The 21,784-nt window shown below is 41.9% G+C and overlaps 1 protein-coding gene across 1 annotated transcript; it reads right to left on the minus strand.

The window, feature by feature from the left end:
• Positions 1–79: 79 nt before the first annotated feature.
• Positions 80–21,784, minus strand: slc6a11b (solute carrier family 6 member 11b). Its single transcript, XM_018686879.2, has 15 exons — positions 21,149–21,784; positions 20,306–20,533; positions 19,571–19,705; positions 19,192–19,332; positions 18,950–19,031; positions 15,693–15,825; positions 12,637–12,771; positions 7,062–7,165; positions 6,688–6,812; positions 6,064–6,176; positions 5,758–5,895; positions 4,042–4,144; positions 3,297–3,397; positions 2,898–3,068; positions 80–2,481 (listed from the first exon to the last, which is right to left on the minus strand). Exons 2-15 carry the CDS (start codon positions 20,514–20,516, stop codon positions 2,338–2,340), a joined length of 1,836 nt encoding a protein of 611 aa, XP_018542395.1. The 5' UTR covers positions 20,517–20,533; positions 21,149–21,784; the 3' UTR covers positions 80–2,337.

The following is a 21,784-nucleotide window of genomic DNA, read 5'->3' on the forward strand; positions in this document are numbered from 1 at the left end:
AAAGGATTTTAGAGGGAAATGTCAGTGTCTAAGAGTAGTACACAGCTCAGTTCAATAAAAAAGACACCAGAGTCTACACTCAGTTTCCCTTTATAATATTTATTCTTAAAAATGAGTAAGCAGACAGTTCACGTGTTCTGTGAATACCAAAATGTGTGTAGAACAGTACAGAACAGTAAAACACCTTTCATTATATTTCTATAACAAGATCTCTTGAGCGGCATATCAAAAGTCAAAACAAACGACGTATTCTTTTTATTACAGCAATTCTTTTTAAACATTTTTCATCTCAAGAAATAGACCACAGATTTCTAGAAAGAGATGTAAAAATATACATCAACATGGTCAGTGTTAAACAGCAGGCTATAATTTCCGATGCACACAACTATTAACTTGCACAAACATCAGTGAGGAGGTGATAATGTCATAATGCAACCACACCAGAGGGACCAATCACATGTTTAAGAGGATGTCACAGCTTAGACAGGAGGGGCTTCAGTCACTGAACACTTCCTCTATTTCCCTCATTACTTACTCGATCACACACTTCCTCAGCTCACCAATTCCTTATTTCTTCCCCTGCTTTCTTTGCCTCCTCCTGACAAACTGTAAAGAGAGAAATCTTAAGTTTCATCCCTCAGATGCTCTCCTCTGATTGCATTTTCATCAGGAAACAAGGACAGAGGAAAGAAAGGAAGGGAAGCGAGAAAGCCGGACAAAGCAAGGAAGGGAGGAAGGACAACTCAGAGTCATTCGAGTGTTGATTGGATGAAGCTGTAATGGACTGAGATCGATGTGAACAATGAGACCAGCTCATTGTCTCTTACCACAATTAAATGGATGACAGGGACAGACGGTGCTTTCACCCCTGCAGACAGAAAAAATAAAAGATGTTTTTTTCCTAGAGCTTAATGCTTTTCAATGTCAGAAGAAAGGTCACAGGAAGTCTCTCTAATCAACAGCAAGACGATTGCTGATGTATTGATGTGTGATGAAATAGAAAGCATTTCAGCTACATCACAGTTTTATATAAGGCCTTGGTCATGTGAGAAAGAGAAGACAGAAGTGGATGATGGGGAGGCGGAGAAGCAGAGGTTGAAGATGAGACAGAAGGACAGCGGGAGAAAAGAGAGAAGGGGACAAGGGGAAGGAATAAAAAGAGGGGATAAGAAGACAGATGGGTTTTGAAATGCTCATCTGATGGGCATCCATCCTGAGCTCTACAGGCGGAGCAGGAAATAAAAAAAGCAGGGGTGGAAGCGCGTCTGTCTGTCACTCTGTGTTAGGCTCAGCATAATTACTGTGAAATGACAGATATCCACGACTTATAGGAGGGCAACTAGAGGAGAGAGAGGTGTGTTTTTAGACTCAGCCTGCGAGTCACTCACTGCTATTTGTAGCCATGAACAGAACAGATGTAAAATTAAAGATATCTAAAACTGAGGGGATCTATCTTACAGTGTTTAAACCCTGGACATTTTTTAATTTGCCCTTCAATATTACTGCAAACCCAAGCCCTGAGGGGCCCGATGTATCCTGACTTAATGAACAAACACCTGTTAATCTCATTTAGTTATATCCAGTAAGCAGAGTTTTTGCTTATGTCGCTTAGCAACAATGCTAAATTCAAGTAAACAAGCGTTACTGAAGGCCTAAAAAGGATCCACAGCCCTCACAGTCACAGCTGCTTCAGACAGCATCCGAGATTTCACTGGTAAAACTCTTTATATACATCTCAAAGTTTTGCTTACAGGGGAAGTCAGTGCCCTCCTATAGCCTCAGCACTACGACACGCCGCCGTATCCTCTCTCAACATAAAACTATGTAGAATGGTCCCCAAGCTGCTACATCTTAGATAGTCACATTTGGGTACCTAGTACCTAATAGAGAGGCACAGCACTTTGCCAATAAATGTACAGTGTAAGCCTTTTACAACACAACACACTGGTATTGTTCTAAAGGCACAAACACTAGTGTGACCAGTACAGACAAGGTACCAGGACAAGTTTTAACCATATACTTATGTCATCAAACAGATTTTTAAAATATTAATGGTTAGAAAAGAAAGAAACAGCTGCTTTAGTCACAATGTTAACTGAAAACAACAAATGTGTTATTCAAAGTTTGTGCAAAACAGAAGCAGACTACATAATCTTGTGATAACCTTTCCTTTTTCTTTTTTTTTTTACAAAACAAAAATAACACTCCAAGTCATTTGTTTCATTTCCTGTTTTGTGTAGTGGCAGATACTTTTGTTGTTGTTGTTTTCTGTAGCTTTCGTTTGTCGGACTTATTGTCAAGACGGAGGGCAGCTCGGTCGGTCAGTCGGGCGGTCGCTTAGAAATGCGTCTCCTTCTCTGAGATGGTGGATATTTTCCCATCAGCCTTAAGTTTTGCGTCGTTGGCGGCGTAAGGACTGAGGGCGGCGAGTTTCCCTCTCATTTTGAGGTCTGGGCTGGGAGTCGTCAACTTCTTCATTCTCTGCAGAGGAAAAGAGAGAGAGGAAAGAGGTCAGACATGACCAAAACATCACTGATTTATGTTTTTCATGCCTCAGGTCGACCAAAGCCCAGAGGCAACTACTGATCAATCAGCAATTTGTTTTTTCTTTTGTTCATCTCCCCCTTAAGCAAATGCTGGTTGAGCATCCAGCTGTGTCCCAGTCACTCTGAGAAAGTCAGATGAGAGAGACGCAGCAGCTCATTCAATATAAGGTGGGCAAGTGATCTTCTGAATAAGAAGAGATGTGTCCTAACCTCTTCCCTCGGCAGGATCACCCACTGACAATCCCTTTTCTGGATGCTTGTTGGCCTCAGTAGCACCCAAGGTTTCTTCATTATTTGAGGCACAGCTCTGAAATTCTCATGAATACAGGATTTGTCTGTGTGTGTTTTTACCTCAGAGAAGGTGCCAGGAGTCTTCCAGATCATCCAGATAATCCCCAGTGGGATGCAGACCATCGAGGACATGGCCATGAACCAGCCGATCCCGTAGCCCCAGTCAGGGTAGGTGTACACGTTGTTGTACTTCAGCGGTTTGTATTTAATCAGGAAGAACAGGAAAATTCCCTGTGGCAGACAACAATGACATTCTGTTTGTAAGTGTAAAAACTGTCTGTTAAATTCATCCAGGTATCAATCAGTGCTGCATATGTCCTTGTGTAATTGGCTGAGATACAACTGAATTACTCCACAAGAGCATCTCCTGTATGTGTCTGTTCCTGCTACTACTTGATACGCTGTTTGCTGTTGTTGATGCGACTGCTGCTGTTGATTTTGTGTCTGCAGTGGACTCACAGCACAGATGCCCGGGGTCAAGATCATCCAGCACCATTTGATGAAGAAGACAGGTTTGTAGCCAATCATGTCCTCAATATTTAGGTAGAATCTGTCACTACCTGAAACGCAAATCAGTGTCACTCAGAGTTTCTGCATGGATCGTCCAAATAATGATGTGATTGATCTCTGTTGACAGGTGTGGATAAAATCCGCTCTGAAACTTTCAGTGAGGGGACTCAAAATCATTCTGCACTGCTGCATGTAAGATGTACTGAGCTGAATTCATTTAACTGGGTTTGTTGTTAAATTGTCTGCTGAAATTAAGGACAAAATCATGTAAGAGCACTGATATTTAAACCCAGAAACGAAGCCAAACATCGTGTTTCTTTAGTAAGACCATGACATGTGCACACTACAGGACAGTTTGGCATATTAAATAGAAAAAAGGCACTATGTTTGCTATACATGGCAACCTTTTACCATAATATTGTTTTGAGCATCTCAGTAGATGAATTATGTGCCTTGTGCAGCTCCTAATAAACTCTGCATGTGTTTGAGACCATTCTCCAGCAGAGGGCAGAGAAGAAATATTATTGCAGCAAGAGGGAAATTAAACAGTGTTTGTGCAATGGTCTGTTTTCCTGTGCTGATGTGTCTGACAGCTGTTCAGCTGATGAAAGAAAAACTGAAGTATCTGAAGCGACATGAACAACTGACACTGCTCTGAGATCTCTTATGTTTCGAGTTGAGTCTGTGCTCTTACCGTACACCCAGCCGATACATATGGACTCAAATATGGCCACAAACAGCAAACACATCCCGCTGGCAGCGTACGAGTCAAACAGCTGGAAGACGTACATCCCTCCCTGATAGGACGAGACAGGTGTCAGTTTTCTGTCACAGCCACGAGCATCAGACTCAGTTGGGTAACATCAAATATGAAATGAATCAGGTGCGCTTGATTTAGCTTGTCAGGGACTGATGGCACAAATCCACACTGCAATCCAGTGCTGATATTTCTTTTAATTTACTGAAAATGTAAAAAAAATAGTCCCAAGATTTCTTTACTTCTCTGCCTCAAGGCTTCGTAGTTGAAGTTTAAATAGTTCTCTGAGGAGAAAACATACAACACACTGTGTTTTTTGCAACAACTGCATCATCTGATGAAGAACAGAGTCAGTTCAGGCAGAGCACTGAAGTCTCGCTTGCGTCAGCTGATTGGTTTACAGCGACTGGCTCGCTGCATCGCGGACATTATAGCATGACACTCAAAGGTTAGTCTGAGGGTCAGGGTCTGAGGGTGTTTCATGTCGTTGATTTCACGAACATTCTCGTTCACGTACGGGGGATTAGCTCTCAGCTGAATCCACATCGCTGCGTAGATTCACTGATGGTTCCCTCCAACAGCAGAGCCTTTTCCACCAAATCTAAAGTCTAGGTATGGGACTGATATCTCACTCTCTGCAAGAGCACATTTCCGATAATGTCAAACTCCTTTTTTAAAACTCTTTCCAGCAGTACCAGTGGTGCTGCTCACATGTTATCATCCACTCTACCTACCCTACCTTCACCCAGGACAGCTTATCTGTTCCTTTCTGCCTCCACTAAAAGGACCATCATAAATAAAATCTCAAGTGAATCTGAGAGTAAGGGTTACATCACAGCTCTAAACCTCAAGTAAACAGCTAAGAATATCATCAGAATGTCTCAGTGACTGTCTCTGTGCCTACTTATTCCCATCAGATAAATGTAAGTAAAAAGGATCCTCAGCTGAGTATTGAACTCTTCTCTGAGATGACCTTTTGAACTGTGTTAAATCCTACTCTTGGCTCCTTGTGACATTTTATTCATGATGGCTCTTTGGCAGCTGAAAGGAGCTAAGTGTGTAAAGTGCAGGTGTTGGTGGGAGATGAGTAAACGCAAAGAGAAAATGGGTGATTTTTATGTAGTGGTGACAGGAATGAGAACGAGCAATAACAGAGGTCAGGTCACTGGACAATGCAGCTGTCTGACTGTACTTCAGTATCTTTGCCCCTGTTTCATGGCCATTATGGGCCACTAGAGAACAGTACAGCGTGTTTACAGTGGAAGTGGATGGAGTGCAGTGTATATGAAAAGATGAAAAGCTTTTAGTGGATTCATTATTAGACTCTCTTTGTAGAAATAACGACATGTTAGAAAGTTAGTTCTTTCTTTGTTACTTTGTCCACATCTCTTTCCCCTCTGCATCTTTTCACTTGTTTGGTTTGATGCCTCAAAATACCACATAGTTTATTTTTGCTTTATCACCACATGCATAGCTACAGTTCAAAATGTTTAAAGTCTGCTACAGACACAATTCTTTGATTCTGCCATTTGGTGTACTCGTGCTTTCTCACTTTCTTTTCTCATGAATATGCAGATATTTCTTCCCGGTCGCTCAGTACATGACTGTTCTGTTAAAACTGGTTCTAAACAAGCAGCTGTTGCTGAGTTTTACCTCTGTGCACATGATGAGACCAATGAAGAAGGAGACTATAGACATGCCCAGAATCAGCAGCTCTCTGCGGTAGCCTCTCCTGAAGGTCTCTGGGTACATGTCCACCACAGCTGTCACCAAACTCTCCACACACACAAACTGCAACAGAAACAAGATCTTTATTTCTATGTAAAAGGAAAGCAGGTGAAAATCTCAAGCATCACTTCATCCCCCTTCTTCATCTCCATCTGTTTACTTGCAGATTTTACCAAAAGTTCTAACCTATACATTTATTTTTAAAGGCAAGAAGACACAAGTGGGTCTCACCTGACTGTCCAGGCCAAGGAAGATGAGCATCATAAAGAAGAGACAAGCCCAAAGTGGAGACAGAGGCATCATAGTAACAGCCTTAGGGTATGCAATAAATGCAAGACCAGGACCTGCATCACAAAAAATCAGGAGCAGGTGAGAAAAACAAAATTCAAGTGTTCGTTCACCAGCTTCTGATATTTTTATATGCATCAGCTTTATGAATGTTTAACTGTCTCTATCAAAAAACGTGATCCAAAGAAAATATATGATAGAAAAAGATGAGATGCTGCCGGTGTCTTCTTTAGCACCTACTGTACATCTGCCGACAGGCCCTTAGAAACATTATCTAAAACATTAAGCACTGTCCTCACCATGCTCTAAGACAAACATTTCAAACCTCTCACTCTGTCACATTCACTAAATCATTCATACTGACTTGAATAAATCATAATGCGGTGGTCTAAGAGCCTAGGTGAAGAGTGTGGACTTATATAACTGGTTGTGTTTATCCATTTTAGCAGAATATGGTGGATGGGAGCACAAAGATTCAGACCGGCTTTAGCATATGGTCACGTTACCGTTTGTAAAGTTGGTACTTAATTAATTAACATGATGTTATAGTGTCTGTAATTCTCTCACCAGATTCTGCCACAGCTTCGATGGGAACATTTTGTTCGTAGGCCATGAAGCCCAGCACGGAGAAGATAGCGAAACCTGCGACAAAGCTGGTGCCGCTGTTCAGACAACACAGCATGATGCAGTCCCTGAGGAGTAAGACCGAGAGAACGAGAGAGAAATCACACTTACGCCATGAGCTGTGACTGGACCTTAAACTACAAGCAACACAGAATGGAACGGAAACTAAAGTTACATCGTAAGTGTCAGTTCATCCACTCTTATCCATCACCTTTCACCAGTGGGGCCTTTACCTGTGTGCTTATATTCTCTGTGTTGACAACTGTACAGTGTGAAAAACAACGTTCATTTTCATCTACTAGTACCAACATCCTTACCTGTAGCAGTTATTGTTGTAGGCGTTGTAACTTCCCAGAGCAGTGAGACAGCCCAAGCAGATGGCATAGGAGAAGAAGATTTGGGTTCCTGCATCCACCCATACCTGACGTGAAAGTGGGTATAAAGATACAGTACATATACAGACAGGAGTGTGAGTACGAGCCTCAGGGATTGTCATCAGTTTCATACCCATCAAATCAGTCAGTGACTGGCTGCTGACTCATTTTTTTAGCTTATTTTTGGGGCATTTCCTCGGTGGATGATGCTGGGGTTAAATGGTTTGTGTTTAAAGTACTAGGGCCGGTGCGATGCCACTTGTCGACTCATTTAATCAGTTTTTTTTTTTTTTTTTTTTAATTAATTTTGTCTCTACGTGCACACACACACATGCACAAATCAAAGTTTCAGGAACTTTTGAGGCATCTGATCATCTGCCATGCTCTTGATCCAGCTTACAGTTTAATTTCCGTTTCATTAATGCTTCTCAGCTCATTATCATTGACAATAAAAATTCTTTGTGTGTTTTTTTTTTATTAGATTAATTAAACCTCAGAATTAGGATGAATAGAAGAGGCTTTCCCATTTACAAGAGATTACCATGATATGGCAAGAGGTGACTTTTTATCTGGGTCTAATGAAACCCTACATTTCTTTTGTTACCTCTCATCTACCTGATTTTCATCATCTCAGTGACTTCATAATGAAATTATGGCTCAGCTCAACCATTTTCTTTCCCCTCTGAGAGGCACACAGTGGAGCAGCATGAATCATGGATTAACGTCCTAAAAGTAGCTACAAAGTCTTCCAGTGCCTAAATATTCATATTATGCTTCAGCAGCTCTATATTCATTTCTGCTGCTTGGTGAGGAGTAACAGTGGACTTAAACATTCAGTATGTTTTTTACCTGTATAACTAAGAGTATTATTGGCAGTAGAGCAGAGAGGTGAATCAAATTGAGTTTGAGGTCATGCCATGACATGGTTTTTAGTCAAACATATCTGCAGCTGATAGATGAATTAAACAGCCTCAGCTGCAGTTTGTGTTTATTGCTAATTGGCGAATGTTGGCAAGGTAACACTCAAAACTAAGATGGTGAACATGGTAAACATTATCGTTAGCATTTAGCTATGTCTATGTACCCTAACTTAACCATAGAGATAAGGTAGATTTTGGATTTAAATTAGGTCACCTGAGAACTGAGGGTAAATCAGAAGTGACAGGCTTAAGCTCATGATGTGTTTTGTGTAAAATCTTAAATTGAAAAGTAACTAATAAGATAAATGTAGTACAGGTGAAGGAGTACAACTCACCCTGTTCTATATTCAGGTGTAGTGTGGAAATGAGACAGTAGTTTTATTCATGGACTACATGGGGATTTACACATGTAAGATTCCTCAATGAGACAGCAGTAAAATGTGCATTATGAAACTGGTTTGTAGTGCAGCACAGGACCCTAGAGCCCGCAGGATAGCATGGGGTGCTAGCGAATTCAAACTTAATGCAGCATGGCTCTTTGAAAACTCTCTCACATCACCATTCAGCCACTAATCTCATTTCCCCACCGAGAAACAATTAACAAACGCACGGTCTTCGCTCCCTCCTGGGAGTAACCACGGTAACTTCTGTGACCTCACAAACACAGGACTGTTCCTGTGGAAGAACAGGCCTTTCTCTCCTAATGTTCATTAATGTTCCCTTTAGTTCACTCTCGGCTGATGGCAGCACAGCGCAGTGAAACCTTAAAGGCCCAGGCTCAGAGAGAATCACTTGTTGATGTTGTGCCTAATTTGGTCGGCTTGTGTTTGGTTATGTTGAGACTGTGGCTCCAGGAAACTTTTCTACTGTGTGAAAGCTGGATGACACTGGCTGTAAGATAGTGTTCTTGTAATGTAAATGTATCATTCTTGGTGCTGAGATGTCACTCAGTGCTGCTGTTGATTACCTTCAAAAATCATCCAGAATCTATAAATCTACACATATTTATGTTTCAAAGGACAAATTACTGGACACCAGATGTCTCTTGTACTTAATGTGCACCGGAGGCTTCAAGTTTCCACCTCATATTTTGCATGTTGGACCCAAATTGGCTCCAACCTAGTTATGATAAATAAAAAATTATCTACAGTAGGATACAGGTATTAAATTCAGATTTAAGGTGAGTGCAGAGAAAGTTTCCCTTTTCAGCAGACTATTGTGGAAACAGCCTTCTAGTTTGAAACTCAGACACTGGGGCATTAAGTAATTAATTATCCATTATATCTAGTATAGGATTTGATAAAGAGATTAAATTAAATCTTGGTGGCATTTTACAGATGCACATATTCTTGCTAACATCCAACAACATTATCATTCCTGTTTTTCCAGAAAGCGTGAAGTTTCTACAATTACTACTGTTTTAGGAATGTTACTCCAGTCTGCATCAAACTGGCTTTGGAAAGTGGACATTTCACACCAACAGTAGGATTTTTAGCCGAATTAAAATGTTGTACTTTCTCTCATCACGTGACCAAAGATGGGTGAAAATATATTTCCTGATTTTGATTGTTGTATTTAGTCAATTTCTATGCAAATAATAAGATGAAATAATCAAAGCCACTAATTTATCAGCACAAGGTGAAGGCTATCACCATTATAGTGAAGGAGAAAGCACAGGCAAACACATGCAGATAAAACTTTTATCAAAGCCGCTATAACCGATATTTTGACACTAACAATGGATCACGTGACGCCTTGAATGTGAAAAGAGTTGCTCAGCGTGATGACCCCACCGTAAATTATCACTCTGCAGCTCCCCTTGTATTATCTCTGAAGCTTTATGGTGTTGTTTTACAGCCCATAACTTAACTCTGACTGCACTGCTGTTTTCAGACACAGTAAGCTGCTTGTTGTCTGCAAAAAAAGTTTTAAAAACCCAACTAGAACCTGAGCTTAGTGGAGTATTTAGCAGCTAAAGAGCCAGCGATTTTCCTCAGGTAATACGCCATAACAACTTGATGAGGTGATAACATGTCATGTTTAGAGCTGTCTCCACATCTGTGTGTGTCCAAAATCAGTTGGTATAGGTTTAAGTTTTGACTCTGTTTTTGTCTTGCTGTTGTACTTTTTTGACACACATCCTGGCTGTCACTGTCCTGGAAAGTTTGACTGGCTTTGGCATGAGAGAGGCTGGAGAGTTGTAGAGCATGGAGACGCAACAGTGAAGCTTACAGAGTATGAGAGTGTGAGAAGTGTTAAAGAGGAGGAGGGGGGGTGATGCACAGCCAGAGAAACAGAAAGGTATAGGAAAGAAGAGAAGAGGGGAGGCATGATGAAGTTCAGGGGTGTAAAAAGAGCGGGTAACTCTCAGACACACACACTCCACACAGCCTGCTGGACAGAACAGAGGCCTGATTGTCCCTGAGGACGCTAATTTAACATTGGTGTCAGAAGTAATGTCTTCCTCTGCCAAAGAGCAGCGCTTCTTTATCACCCTCCTTCACTCTCCCTGTGCCTCTGTTTGTGTCTTTGTTTGTCGACCTCCTTTTTCTCTTACTTCTTCACCATCCATCTTTATCACTGTTTCTCTTTCTTTGGCTTTACTACAGTCACAGACGCAGCAGTCATCTCACTGTAAAACAGCTGGAGAGTCTTGTTTTTTATGTTATTATCTATATCTATATATATATATATACATATACACACACACTTTGATGTCAATGTAAAAATAATTGGCAGCTGTCAGGAGTTAATTGATGACTTTATAAAGTCTTTATGTACTACATTATATCATCCAAGCTCAGAGTATAAGATGATACTGTATGTTCTTGACACCTTTTCTCACCACAAGGAGCTGCTTTGCCGAACAGGCTGTGTGAAGCAGCCTGCACAGCTACAGATCAACTGAATTTCTAGTTATTTCTGAGGCAACAACAGTTCCTTGTTATCACATCCATGGCATCTCACCCCACGAACAGTGTAAAACAGGTGTTCAGGCAGGAGGAGGCAAACAAAACGACGCCTATAGTTTCCTGAAAGGCTGCGATATGTTGTCAAATGAGCAAGTTGAAAGAGAGCTACATATGTTGTGAGCAGGAAAGGAGACACGGTTAGAAAACAGGTGCTAGTGTCACACTGCAGTGATGTGTGAGGTTAGTGCCTCAGTGTTTGATTCCCAACTCAAATCTGAAGACTTTCCACTGTGGGTGAACTTGTAATACTCAGCATTTGTTTTCCCAATTAACCATGATAAAAGTTATATGCTATTTAAAAAACTAACATCAATGTGTACCTGTGTGTCTTGTAAGCAAACAGAGGTTAAGTTTACATTCAGTGTCTGTATCCCTGAGGTCTAACAGACACAGTGGATGCATTTCCTTCATCAGAAAACATCTATAGATTTTAACTCCTGCAGTGTTTACCTCCATGTTTTCTAGCTTTTGTCGCAAAGAACCATCGACCCATCTGTCAGTCGGCAGAGTAACGTGAAACTGACAATGGTAAATTACATTGTTATTGCCTAATCTACTTATCTTAACTACTGGTACTTTTTTTCACATGAAAGATGAAATTACAATTTGTCACCTCGTCCAATTTATGGTGGAGAAATGTAATCTTCATATAAAATTAGTATCTCTCTCTATCTGCTCCAATCTGTTCTCTCTTTCTCCCTCAAACTCTTCATCTATCTCTATTCACGTTGTCATGACACCCCATCCAATGACATTTTCTCATGCACTGTTGCCTAGCGACCCGAGCTGTCTGCCTTTTCCAGACGAGGTCAAGGAGTCTGCTCCGTGTGTACCTGTCTGTATGAGTTATATGTTAATGCACCACCTCCATTAGCCTCAAATCCTGACCTTTCAACCCCTCCAGGTTCTCAGAACTCACTATTTACCTGACCCTTGATCACCTCATCACCAGCGGGAAGTGTCAGCCCTGCTATGACAAGCCTGCCTCCATATTAAGCTGCAGTAGTATCACCACCACTAGAGTGAGATATATACTGTATAAATGCAGCCAAATGTTAACTACATGAAACAGATGTTTTTACTCTTTTGCTCCAAGAGGTGGAAAACATCTTTGTTGTTGTCGAATGGCTAAACGAGCAGTTGTTTCGTGTATGTTTTTGATACAATACAGTGCATAAACAAGTGATAGGTGTGAAGACAGGTACTGATCCCCTCTTGCATTAGAGTAACAACAACACCACCTGTCCCCCTGGCAGCTACTCAGCTCCAGACAGGTGGGTGTGAGGCAGGGGTAAAACGCATTCCCATCTTTTTAACCCCTCCTGCTTTATTTTGGTACCTTGTGCTTTTCATTGGTAATCTGACTAAAACAATCACAGTAAGCACAATACAATCAGTCTGAGTCAACAGATCAAATTATCAGCATGCCTGGACCCTGCAAGGTGAGGGTTGGGGTACTATAGTAATCTTAGCATTATGAATCCTCTCGAAAAACCTGGGTGTCTGGACTTGCAGCTCCAGTCCAGCACCTATCACTGGCTTTATCTACATTTTCCATATTTATTAATTTTGAAGGATTTTTAGTGGTTTACCAGTAGAAGACAAATCCAGTTCATCCAAGCCTACCTGAGGGTCTGAGAGACGTGAAATGTCTGGGTAGAGGTAGAACTTGATGCCGTCATATGCTCCTGGCAGCGTCACTCCTCTGATTAGCAGGATCAACAACATGACGTAAGGAAAGGTAGCTGTCACGTACACAACCTGCAGGCAGAAATATGCACACATTTGAAAGATTGATTAATGCACAGATTACAGAAAAACACAGCTGACAATTAGTAACAGTCAGAACTTGCAGCAGTAGTTGCTTTCATAACCTGATATGACGCAGACAAAATGAAGCTGTGCAAAGCAAAACTGCTGCCAACAACAGTGAGAACCCCCTTTTTTTAAGTGCTTCACATCATCGGGAAGACATTGGATTGATTAGATTGAAAGAATCCTAAGGAGATTCTTTCAAGAATGTGCCATTCTTGAGTGGGAAGATGGTCGAGGAAGTGACAAAGGATGAGGTTGCTGTCTTGTTGATGCACGTGCAGAAAAACAAACATAACCCAATGATCAAGCTTTCTATAGAATCTAAAAAGCCACAGCATCTAGCAGGTCTGAACTGAGATCAGGAGAAACATTATAATCTCTGAATGAGCTTCTTTCTGTGACATACCTGAGATATTGGTTACACTTTGTTTTCAGTATTGCAAGTTAGTTGGCTATTAGCAAGATTTATCTTGGACTTTGTGGACCTTTAAAATGAAAAGGTCCTCTAGTTGTACAGTCACAGTAACACAGCAAAAGAGGGATTTCAGTTGATATTTATGTTTTACCACATGAATAATAAGAGGACACCATATCTCATGCAGCATACACACTGCAACACAGGATCAGGCAGTACAGTACAAGAGTCAGGGTGTGTGGTAGGGTATCATGCACAGCACCAGCCTCAACTCCACAACCGTAAATGCCACACACATACTTTCTGTACAGTAGCTACCACTTGCTAACCATCAAACCAACACTCCCTCTTTTATTGAACTATTCAGGTTTTGCAGAATTGTGCTCAACATCTCAAGACTCTTAGAAACCCCTTGAACAAAAACCCTGGCCTCTTGGAAGGCAGAGGCGGGCAACATACATCCCCTGGCTTGCTGGCATCCAGTCAAAGTCCAATTGAGGACAGAACAGGACAGAACAGAGCCGGGCCAGGGGACTGAAAAGAAAAGAAGGCTCCTCTGGCCCCGGCTCTTAAACAGGAGAAGCCCAGAGGAGTGATGCTGGCAGTGTGGGAAAATGTGCCTCTCTTTGAAGCACGCACAGAAGTGCAGGAGTACTCACACACACAAACACGCACACACACAACTTCATTCACAACATAAAAATGGGCGTACACATATTACAGACACAGATAAAATGGACCATTCACACATGTCGGCCTAAACACACACTAATGCATGCATGCACACACCAATTACTCATACACCCACTGGTCACATTAGTGTACTACTCCACACAGCAGTTTTATGAATGGAAGCTCCTTTTTCAGGTGGAGGGGGGGCGAATATTTCATTGCAGCATTTGAAGCAATGAGCCTCTTAATCAAACTCCAGAGTAGTTCAGTCCACTTTTAAAGAGTTTGTGATTTAAAATGCCACATTAAGCTTTTTGTGTTCCCAGTCATTCACTAGTCGAAAATGTTTTGCTTTACTGAATATCTTAAAGATCTGCAGCTATAAAAACCTGAATGAAATGTATAGAAATGAATGAAGGTACCAAGCTAGTGTTCGAACAATAAGAATCCATGAGACTTAATGAAACTGTCCACTCTGAGCTCTGTTAATCCTTACGTGGCCTACAGGGAAAGTGTGGGAAAACTTGTCTCCTGCCCAACAGATCCCTCCTTTAATTTGTCAAATAAAACGATTACACATCCTAAACCTTCTCTCCCTCTTTCTCCCCATCTCTCTGGAGATGAAAAGGACAATATTCAATCTCTCCATGAACTTTTGATGCTCCACATGCTGCTTCCAGCTCACCACGGGTAAACATTTAAGCCACCACAAATTTACTGGTCAAACTTGCCCCTGCCTCGCCGTAAATCTAACAGGAGGGCTTAAATGTGAGAATGGCTGGCAAACACGGCCAACAAAAGCAAACAGCTTAGCAGAGTCGGAACTGAATGGGCTGTAGGGTCTGTGGAGAAGAAAGCACCTCTCTCTTGCACTGAGTGAGCTGTGGTTAATTTCTCATAGCAGGAGAGAGAGAGTGGGAGAGACAGAGGCAACAGAGGCGGAGGCTGAGGATATACTCTGCATGCTCCTCATGAACACTCTCCTTTCCCCCAGTGAATACAGGAATCAATCTTGGACCAGCTGCTAAAGCCCAGCCATGAAGAAGCATTCTCTCCTCTTACTTCACACCCAGACAAAAGACACTTCAGGGAGATATAGGCATTGCCGCCTAGTTGTTTTTTTCCCCGTCATGTAGAATGTGAACCCATTAATTTTTCCTCACACACCTCTCCTCTTTTCTCTTTACTCTCTTTCTTCCCTCTTTTTCTCACTCTATCTCTATCTCTCTACTCATTCTGGCTCATTGAATCGGAGAGGAGTTTGTTAAGGGCTACTGAGCACCCAAAGCAAGGTGCAGAGACTGTACTGTCCTCCTCAAGGCTGCTAGAAGAGACTAGAGGAGGACATTAAAATGGAAAGGGTGATGGGAGAAAAGGTAGAAGTGGGTGGTGCAGACACCCCCTTTTGTCCTCTATTTGCAGGGGGGGATGCATGTGGCTTCCTGTGAGGGAGTTGTTTTGAGGACAAGAAGGAAAAGTGATTTAGCTTGTGGCTGTTTTGGTGTGTAAGTCGAAAAATGAAAATTGCTTCAGTGAATAAAAACTGGCAGCATGCACGCACATTCACGAGGATACATATTCATGTGCAGATTCCTCCACCATGAGTTGGATGGTGTGTTTACAGTTACAATTTTCACGAGTTTGTCACATGAAATCGCCATGCAATATTTACACGTGACTTTCACTCTTTGTATTGCAGTACAAACAGTTTGACCGCGCAGACTCACACTTACACAAACACACACACACACAACAGTAAACATGCATTACTCTGCCTTACCTTGCCAGTTGACTTGGGTCCCTTCCAGATGCAGAAGTAGCAGATGAACCAGGCCAGGGCCAGACACATGGCCAGCTCCCAGCGCATTCCCCCCATGTGCTCTATACCATCTGATATCTTCAGTACTCTGCGTCTGTTTTAGCACAGAAAACATAGATGATTGCTCATTTCCAATTTGATTTTAGGGCATTTAGTTCATGGTGTGACATGAGTAGAAGCCATTGTAGGTGCTTCTTGAAAAAGCTGGAACAGATTGCTGCAGAGTTTTTGAGATCAGTCTACAGGCACAGATTACTGTGCTAAATAAGTTACAGCAGAGTGAGGATGATGAAAAATAAATATTTGCTTGAGGTTGCTCACTATAAATAGTAATGTTGGTTAGCCATATTCCCTAGGAATATCAGTCAATGCATTCTCCACCCCCACATGCTCTTCAGCTTCAAACACCGACACACTAACTACTGTAGCATAGTACACTACACTTACAACTCACAAATATAATGAGAAGTGTAGCTGATTTTTCCTGAGCTTAAAAACTCACATTTCTGTAATGGAGTAGGAAAACAAACCCATACACACACCGGCTTTGACTGCTAAAAATCCTCCACTGAAATGAACACGTATCCTGACCAAACCACTCATCCATGTGACATAGAGCAGATTGACCAGCATCACAGGACAGCCTTATCTAGTGATTCACTCTACTACCACTTCTTCCATCCATCCATCCATTTACAACTCACTTTCCACCTTTCATTTGATAGTGTAGGCTTTAAGTAGCAGACCATAGTGCTCCTGCAACAACCAGGCTCCTCCAATCTGCTGAACGTATGATGGAATATGGACAAACCTACATGACAGAGTCAGTAGGCAGCATCACTCTGCTTTGCATCCTCCAACTGCTATTGAGCATCAAGGATGTACTGGTGGGACAACAGGCGAGAAGACGTCTGGTCTGCTCCACTGTAATGGCCATGAAGAACCACTTCAAACCGGTCATGGAGAATTTTCATTTTGCGTGTTCTCCCCGTGCCTATGTGGGTTTCCTCTGGGTCCTCAGGCCTCCTCCCACAGCCCAGTGACAGGTTAGGTTAATTGGTGACTCTGTCGGTGTGAATATGACTGTGACTCTCAAGGGATAAGAGGTATAGCTGATGGATGGATGTTCATTGATGGTTAAAATGTTGGTGCCATCATCAAACAAATCAACCATGACCGTGAGTTCGGCAAAACTCCTTCATTTTGACAATCCAGCAAGAAATCTGCAGCCCCTAGTTTGGTGATAACCTCAAGCAACTGTCAGACATTTTGGAGGCTCCAAGGTGCACAACATCGTCATGGCAACAGCATCCTCTTGGCAATAGTCAGTAGGCTTACAGTGGTCATATATACAGAGAGAGAAATGTAGGCTTGCCCCTGATGTGACACTTCAGTGTTTGGTGGTGTGTTGTAGACTTACTAAGTCTGATATGCCTACAGGTGTAACCGTGTGGATGCCAGATCCAGGGCATGTTATCAGCGATAATGACATCATAGCTTGTCGCCGGTGGTGAATCAACAGTTCATTTCCTGTTTGTTGAGGCATAGCCAGGCAACAGCATTGATGGAGGATGAGAAGCGAGAGTCGGAGCCACAGTGCTACATGGTGCTGCCAAATCTTTGCCACCGAGTTCACCCCCGGAGCTCCTGACCAGCCATTGATCATCATGACATGTTCTTGGTGGCCGGCCACAGGCTAGGTCCAACACGGCCCCCCTGTCCCTCCCTGGTCAGCCGAAAGGGCAAGATGTGAACACTAATGTGTGTAAATATACTTGTCTGTGGTCTTAAGTGTCGGTGAATTGGTTTTATATGGGCGCAAAGAGCAGCATATTTTTTGTGTGTGACTTGATTACATGCTGTTTACGTGTGTAAAATAGAGGAGGTGAACGCTAATATCTGCTGGTTTTATGAGCTCAGTGTGGCTCAGAGTAGAGCTAAGCAAATCCAGATATCCTCTAGCCTGGTCACATTAATACTCTAAAACCAAATTACTTGGGTAAATTCTATTTATTCTGTTTCACTCATTTGTGAAAATTTGAAATAAATATGACATGAATCTTGCATCCTATAGAGATTCCTCAACTCCCACCCTTCGTCTATACAATGTTTTGTCCACAAGTATATGTTTCTCAGCCTCTTTTAGGTTCAGTTAAAGAAGTGATGCAGTTGTCATATTATTGCATAGATGTGCAGAAGACGTGTTAACTTTTGTGTCTGTTGATCAAGCACGTACATCAGTCATCATTCACATCTATAAACTCTAGTTCAGGTGCATTAGTATCTAGTGACGTTATAGATGTAACATGAGCTTTGTATTTTAAAGTGTAAAGATGGAATAAAACCATGCACTATTATTTTTGTGGCACTAACATATAAATCTGTACAGATGGCAAAATACAGCTTGTTTAACCTATAGCTCTGCTGTTTGTTTATGCTGTATATACAGTACAGAACACAACAGTCTGTCTTGGCATCAGACTGAACAAGGCACGGTCAGTTGCTATTTTTGCCAACAACATGTTGGTCGGCTCTTTGGGCATGTCTGTCTCTGTGCTTAGGTTTATGTTGCTGGCACAGATCTGACATTTACCTCACTGCTACACCAGGCATCTCTCTTTATTTATTATTTAGATTCAAAAATGCACACAACAATTTTAATTTATCGGTTGTGATGCCAATATATGGTTCAAAAAGATTCATCCGTGAGTTGAAAACGAGATTTGACCCAGCAGTGTAAACATAGCTACTGGCAGTGAGACAGGAAGTGTGGTCAGCATTACACACTGACAAGGCCTGATCCCCTGCCACACACATGGCTCTAGCTGGGAGACAGCTGGCCTACCAGGGCCCGCTGACACACAAATATGAAAAGGGCTGACTAATTATTGGGGGAAAGGTTAGGTGGGGGGTCTGTGAAACAGTCTGGAGCCGTCAGCAGCTCAGCTTTTCAACAATACGGTGAGATAATGACATTAAAGGAGGACTTGAGATGTTGAAGGCTGCCTGAACTGACAAAGCATCTTCTCATGGCGTTACAGGACAAATAGCATGACCGTTAATATTTTATAACCGCAGAGATGAAAGCCACCATCATAGCATGTTCCTTAATGTGACTTTGCAAACACAAGCAGAGCATGAAGTCTTACATAAAGAATGATGGATGTGACAGATCATGAAGATGAAGTGAAAAAATTAGAGAGAAGAAATGTACTCACTCCCAGAACTCAATGACTGGAGAGGTTGCATTAGGGTTTGTGATGTTGGTGGCATTTTCTCCATAGTAGTCAACACAATTCTCTATAGAAATACAACAGCATATTATTATTTTTGGGTGCGTACTGCATGTATACGTGCAGATATGACACCACATAACAAAATCTGATTTCCTTTTTTATCAAGAAACAAAGAGGATGCACGTGTTGGTTTGTGGTTGGGAGATTTTCCAGTCGTATCCTACCTGTATTCCAGTAGTGCCCACAGCCAGCCCAAGGCAGCTCAGTGGTGAAGCAGTTGAAGAGGTAGAAGATTGCCCAGGCTAGGATCACTATATAGTACACGTTTAGATGAGCTTCAATCACCTGTGTTGCATAGCCAATACCTGAAAAGGCAGAGAGATGCAGATAGGAGAAAGGAAATGTGTCTGGTTGCAGTAAATAGGTTATACAGCTGATAAAACACTAGTTTAAAAATGAACGAATAATTCAAGACCATCACAGAAAAACCAGATGATACTGTAACATTTAGTGTGTGTGCAAGAAGTGACTTCCATCAGCGCGACCACTTTGTCTTTCTCTTTAATTATCAGTATTATTAATATGAAGTGAGTGTGTTCTTACCCTCAAACAGCGGGCAGACTTTCCTCCAGCAGGTGATGCCTCCCTCACTGGTGAACTGGCCCAGGGCAGTCTCCAGGAAAAACACGGGGATACCGCAGCACACGAAGAAGATGACATACGGTACGAAGAACGCACCTTTATGCACACAAAAGAAAACACAGGACATTAATACCACTTCACCAGTACCAAAGTACAGTCTGGAAGCATAAAAGTTCAAAACGTAATTTAAGCCAAAATCAAATAATTTGTACTTTAAATGCCTTCGTAAGGATGAATTATGAAGCCACACTAATAATGCAGGGTGACCTTTTTAGAATATGAGGATCCATACTGCGCAGTCTAATGGTGCCTAATGAGGGAACCTGCCTCTTTTATTGACATGATTGTGCATAATGGATGAAATAAAAAAAGCACATCACATTTTGAAAATTCTGCTGCTTGCTCAGATTCAGCACAGTGAAAGCTCTCAGAAAGAAATCTACCTCCTCCTTCGGTGCGGTAGAAAAGAGCAGAGCTTGTCTTACTGTACATTTTAACAACCATTTCTTTTTATATTTATTTATCTAATCACAGATAATATTTGCTTTTGATTGTTTTTTTTTTCCAATTCTGTCTAATCCCTTGTTACAGGTACCAGTCTTCTCTACCCCTTCCTTCCTTCTCTCCTATCATCTTTCATCATTATTCTCTTTTTATATCCATGCTACAAGCACAGGTAGAGGAAAACTTCCCCACCTCCTCCATTCTTGTAGCAGAGGTAAGGGAATCTCCAGACGTTTCCCAGCCCGATGATCTCTCCGGCCACAGACAGGACAAACTCGATCTTGTTGTTCCAGTGGCCTCTCTCATTGTAGTCCCCGTTGTCTAGGCTGGAGCTGGACCCTTCCGGGTCTCTGCCATCCTCTGGTTTACCGTTTATAACGGGCCCACTCTTCTCAGCTGTCATGACGCTCCAGCAGCCCGCTGAGAGAGAGAGAGAAAAACAAATGGACAGAAGATTTAAAAAAAACTACAACTTTAATTGGATTCAGTGACTTTTTCTCAGGAATTTGACTCTTTCCTGGGACATCTGACTCTGAATAGGACTGTACCATTAATGCAAAACCACGGCCAGCTAATTGTCCAGACATATGTATCTGAAGGTTCAAATCAAGTGAAAGCAGTTGAAATAATTTTCACTGATGTATGCAGCTGCATGTCCCCTTAATCAAATCTAAATCTAAATAAAACAGGAGCAGTATGGACCGGCTATAGTGCCTCATTTTGAATTCAGGAGTAGAATAGAATACAACAGAATAATGTTCAGAGTGAGGATGCTTGTAAGTGCAGTTCCCCTGCAGCTGGACCACTAACTTTAGTGAATGTGTACTCCTACAAATACAACATTTAACATTAGAATAACTTGCTTAAATGCATCTACAGCGCACATAAAAACAATCAACCCAGCAGCCTAACAAGAAGTTAGAATCACATGTCAATCAAAGGGAAAAAAGAATGGTACTGGTGCGACTAAATATGAAACAGAAATGATTCAGATAATAGAAATCAAAGACATTTAACTTGAGTGGCTCTACTCACCAGTCTCCTATGGAACAGTGGCAAACCTCCTTTTGGCTCCCGCGATGATGCGCACTAACAATTGCCTTTACAAAACACAGGATGGTTAAGCCTGATCAGGGGGGTGAAGAAAAAAAACAGGAGAGAGGGGGCAGACAGAGGAGAAAGAGAACAATCTGGATCCGCGTTGAGTGAAGTGGTTTTGTTGAGTCTCTCGTCTATATAAAGGAAGATCCCAGACGTGGCAGAGTGACGGTAGATCTTGCACCAGGCGATGGATAACCTGCGACTGCGCTCCCACTCTCCAAGCGGTCTACTCTCAAGCGCCTCTACTTGGATAAAAGCCATGTGGTAACCAATCTAGCTCTCACACCAGCGTTACCCCGGCACAGGGAGAAGCAGGGTGATGCGGGGAGACGGAAAAAACACGAGAAAAAAGTTCGGTAGATGGAAGTTTAAGCATCGGATTTAGAGTTGCTCTAAAAACACTGAAAATAATCAACATGAGGCAGCTGCTAATCACATGTTAACCAATATTCAATACCTTTTAATCCAGGAGCGGGATGTGACAAGAACTGGACGATTAGTCAGATGGAGTCGGTTAATTGATTAGTTCAGAAAAGGCGGTTCATGAGTCTGTGTTGTTCTTCTCTGTCA

This window comes from Lates calcarifer, linkage group LG12 (assembly GCF_001640805.2).
Source record: "Lates calcarifer isolate ASB-BC8 linkage group LG12, TLL_Latcal_v3, whole genome shotgun sequence".
Classification (NCBI taxonomy): Eukaryota; Metazoa; Chordata; class Actinopteri; family Centropomidae; genus Lates; species Lates calcarifer.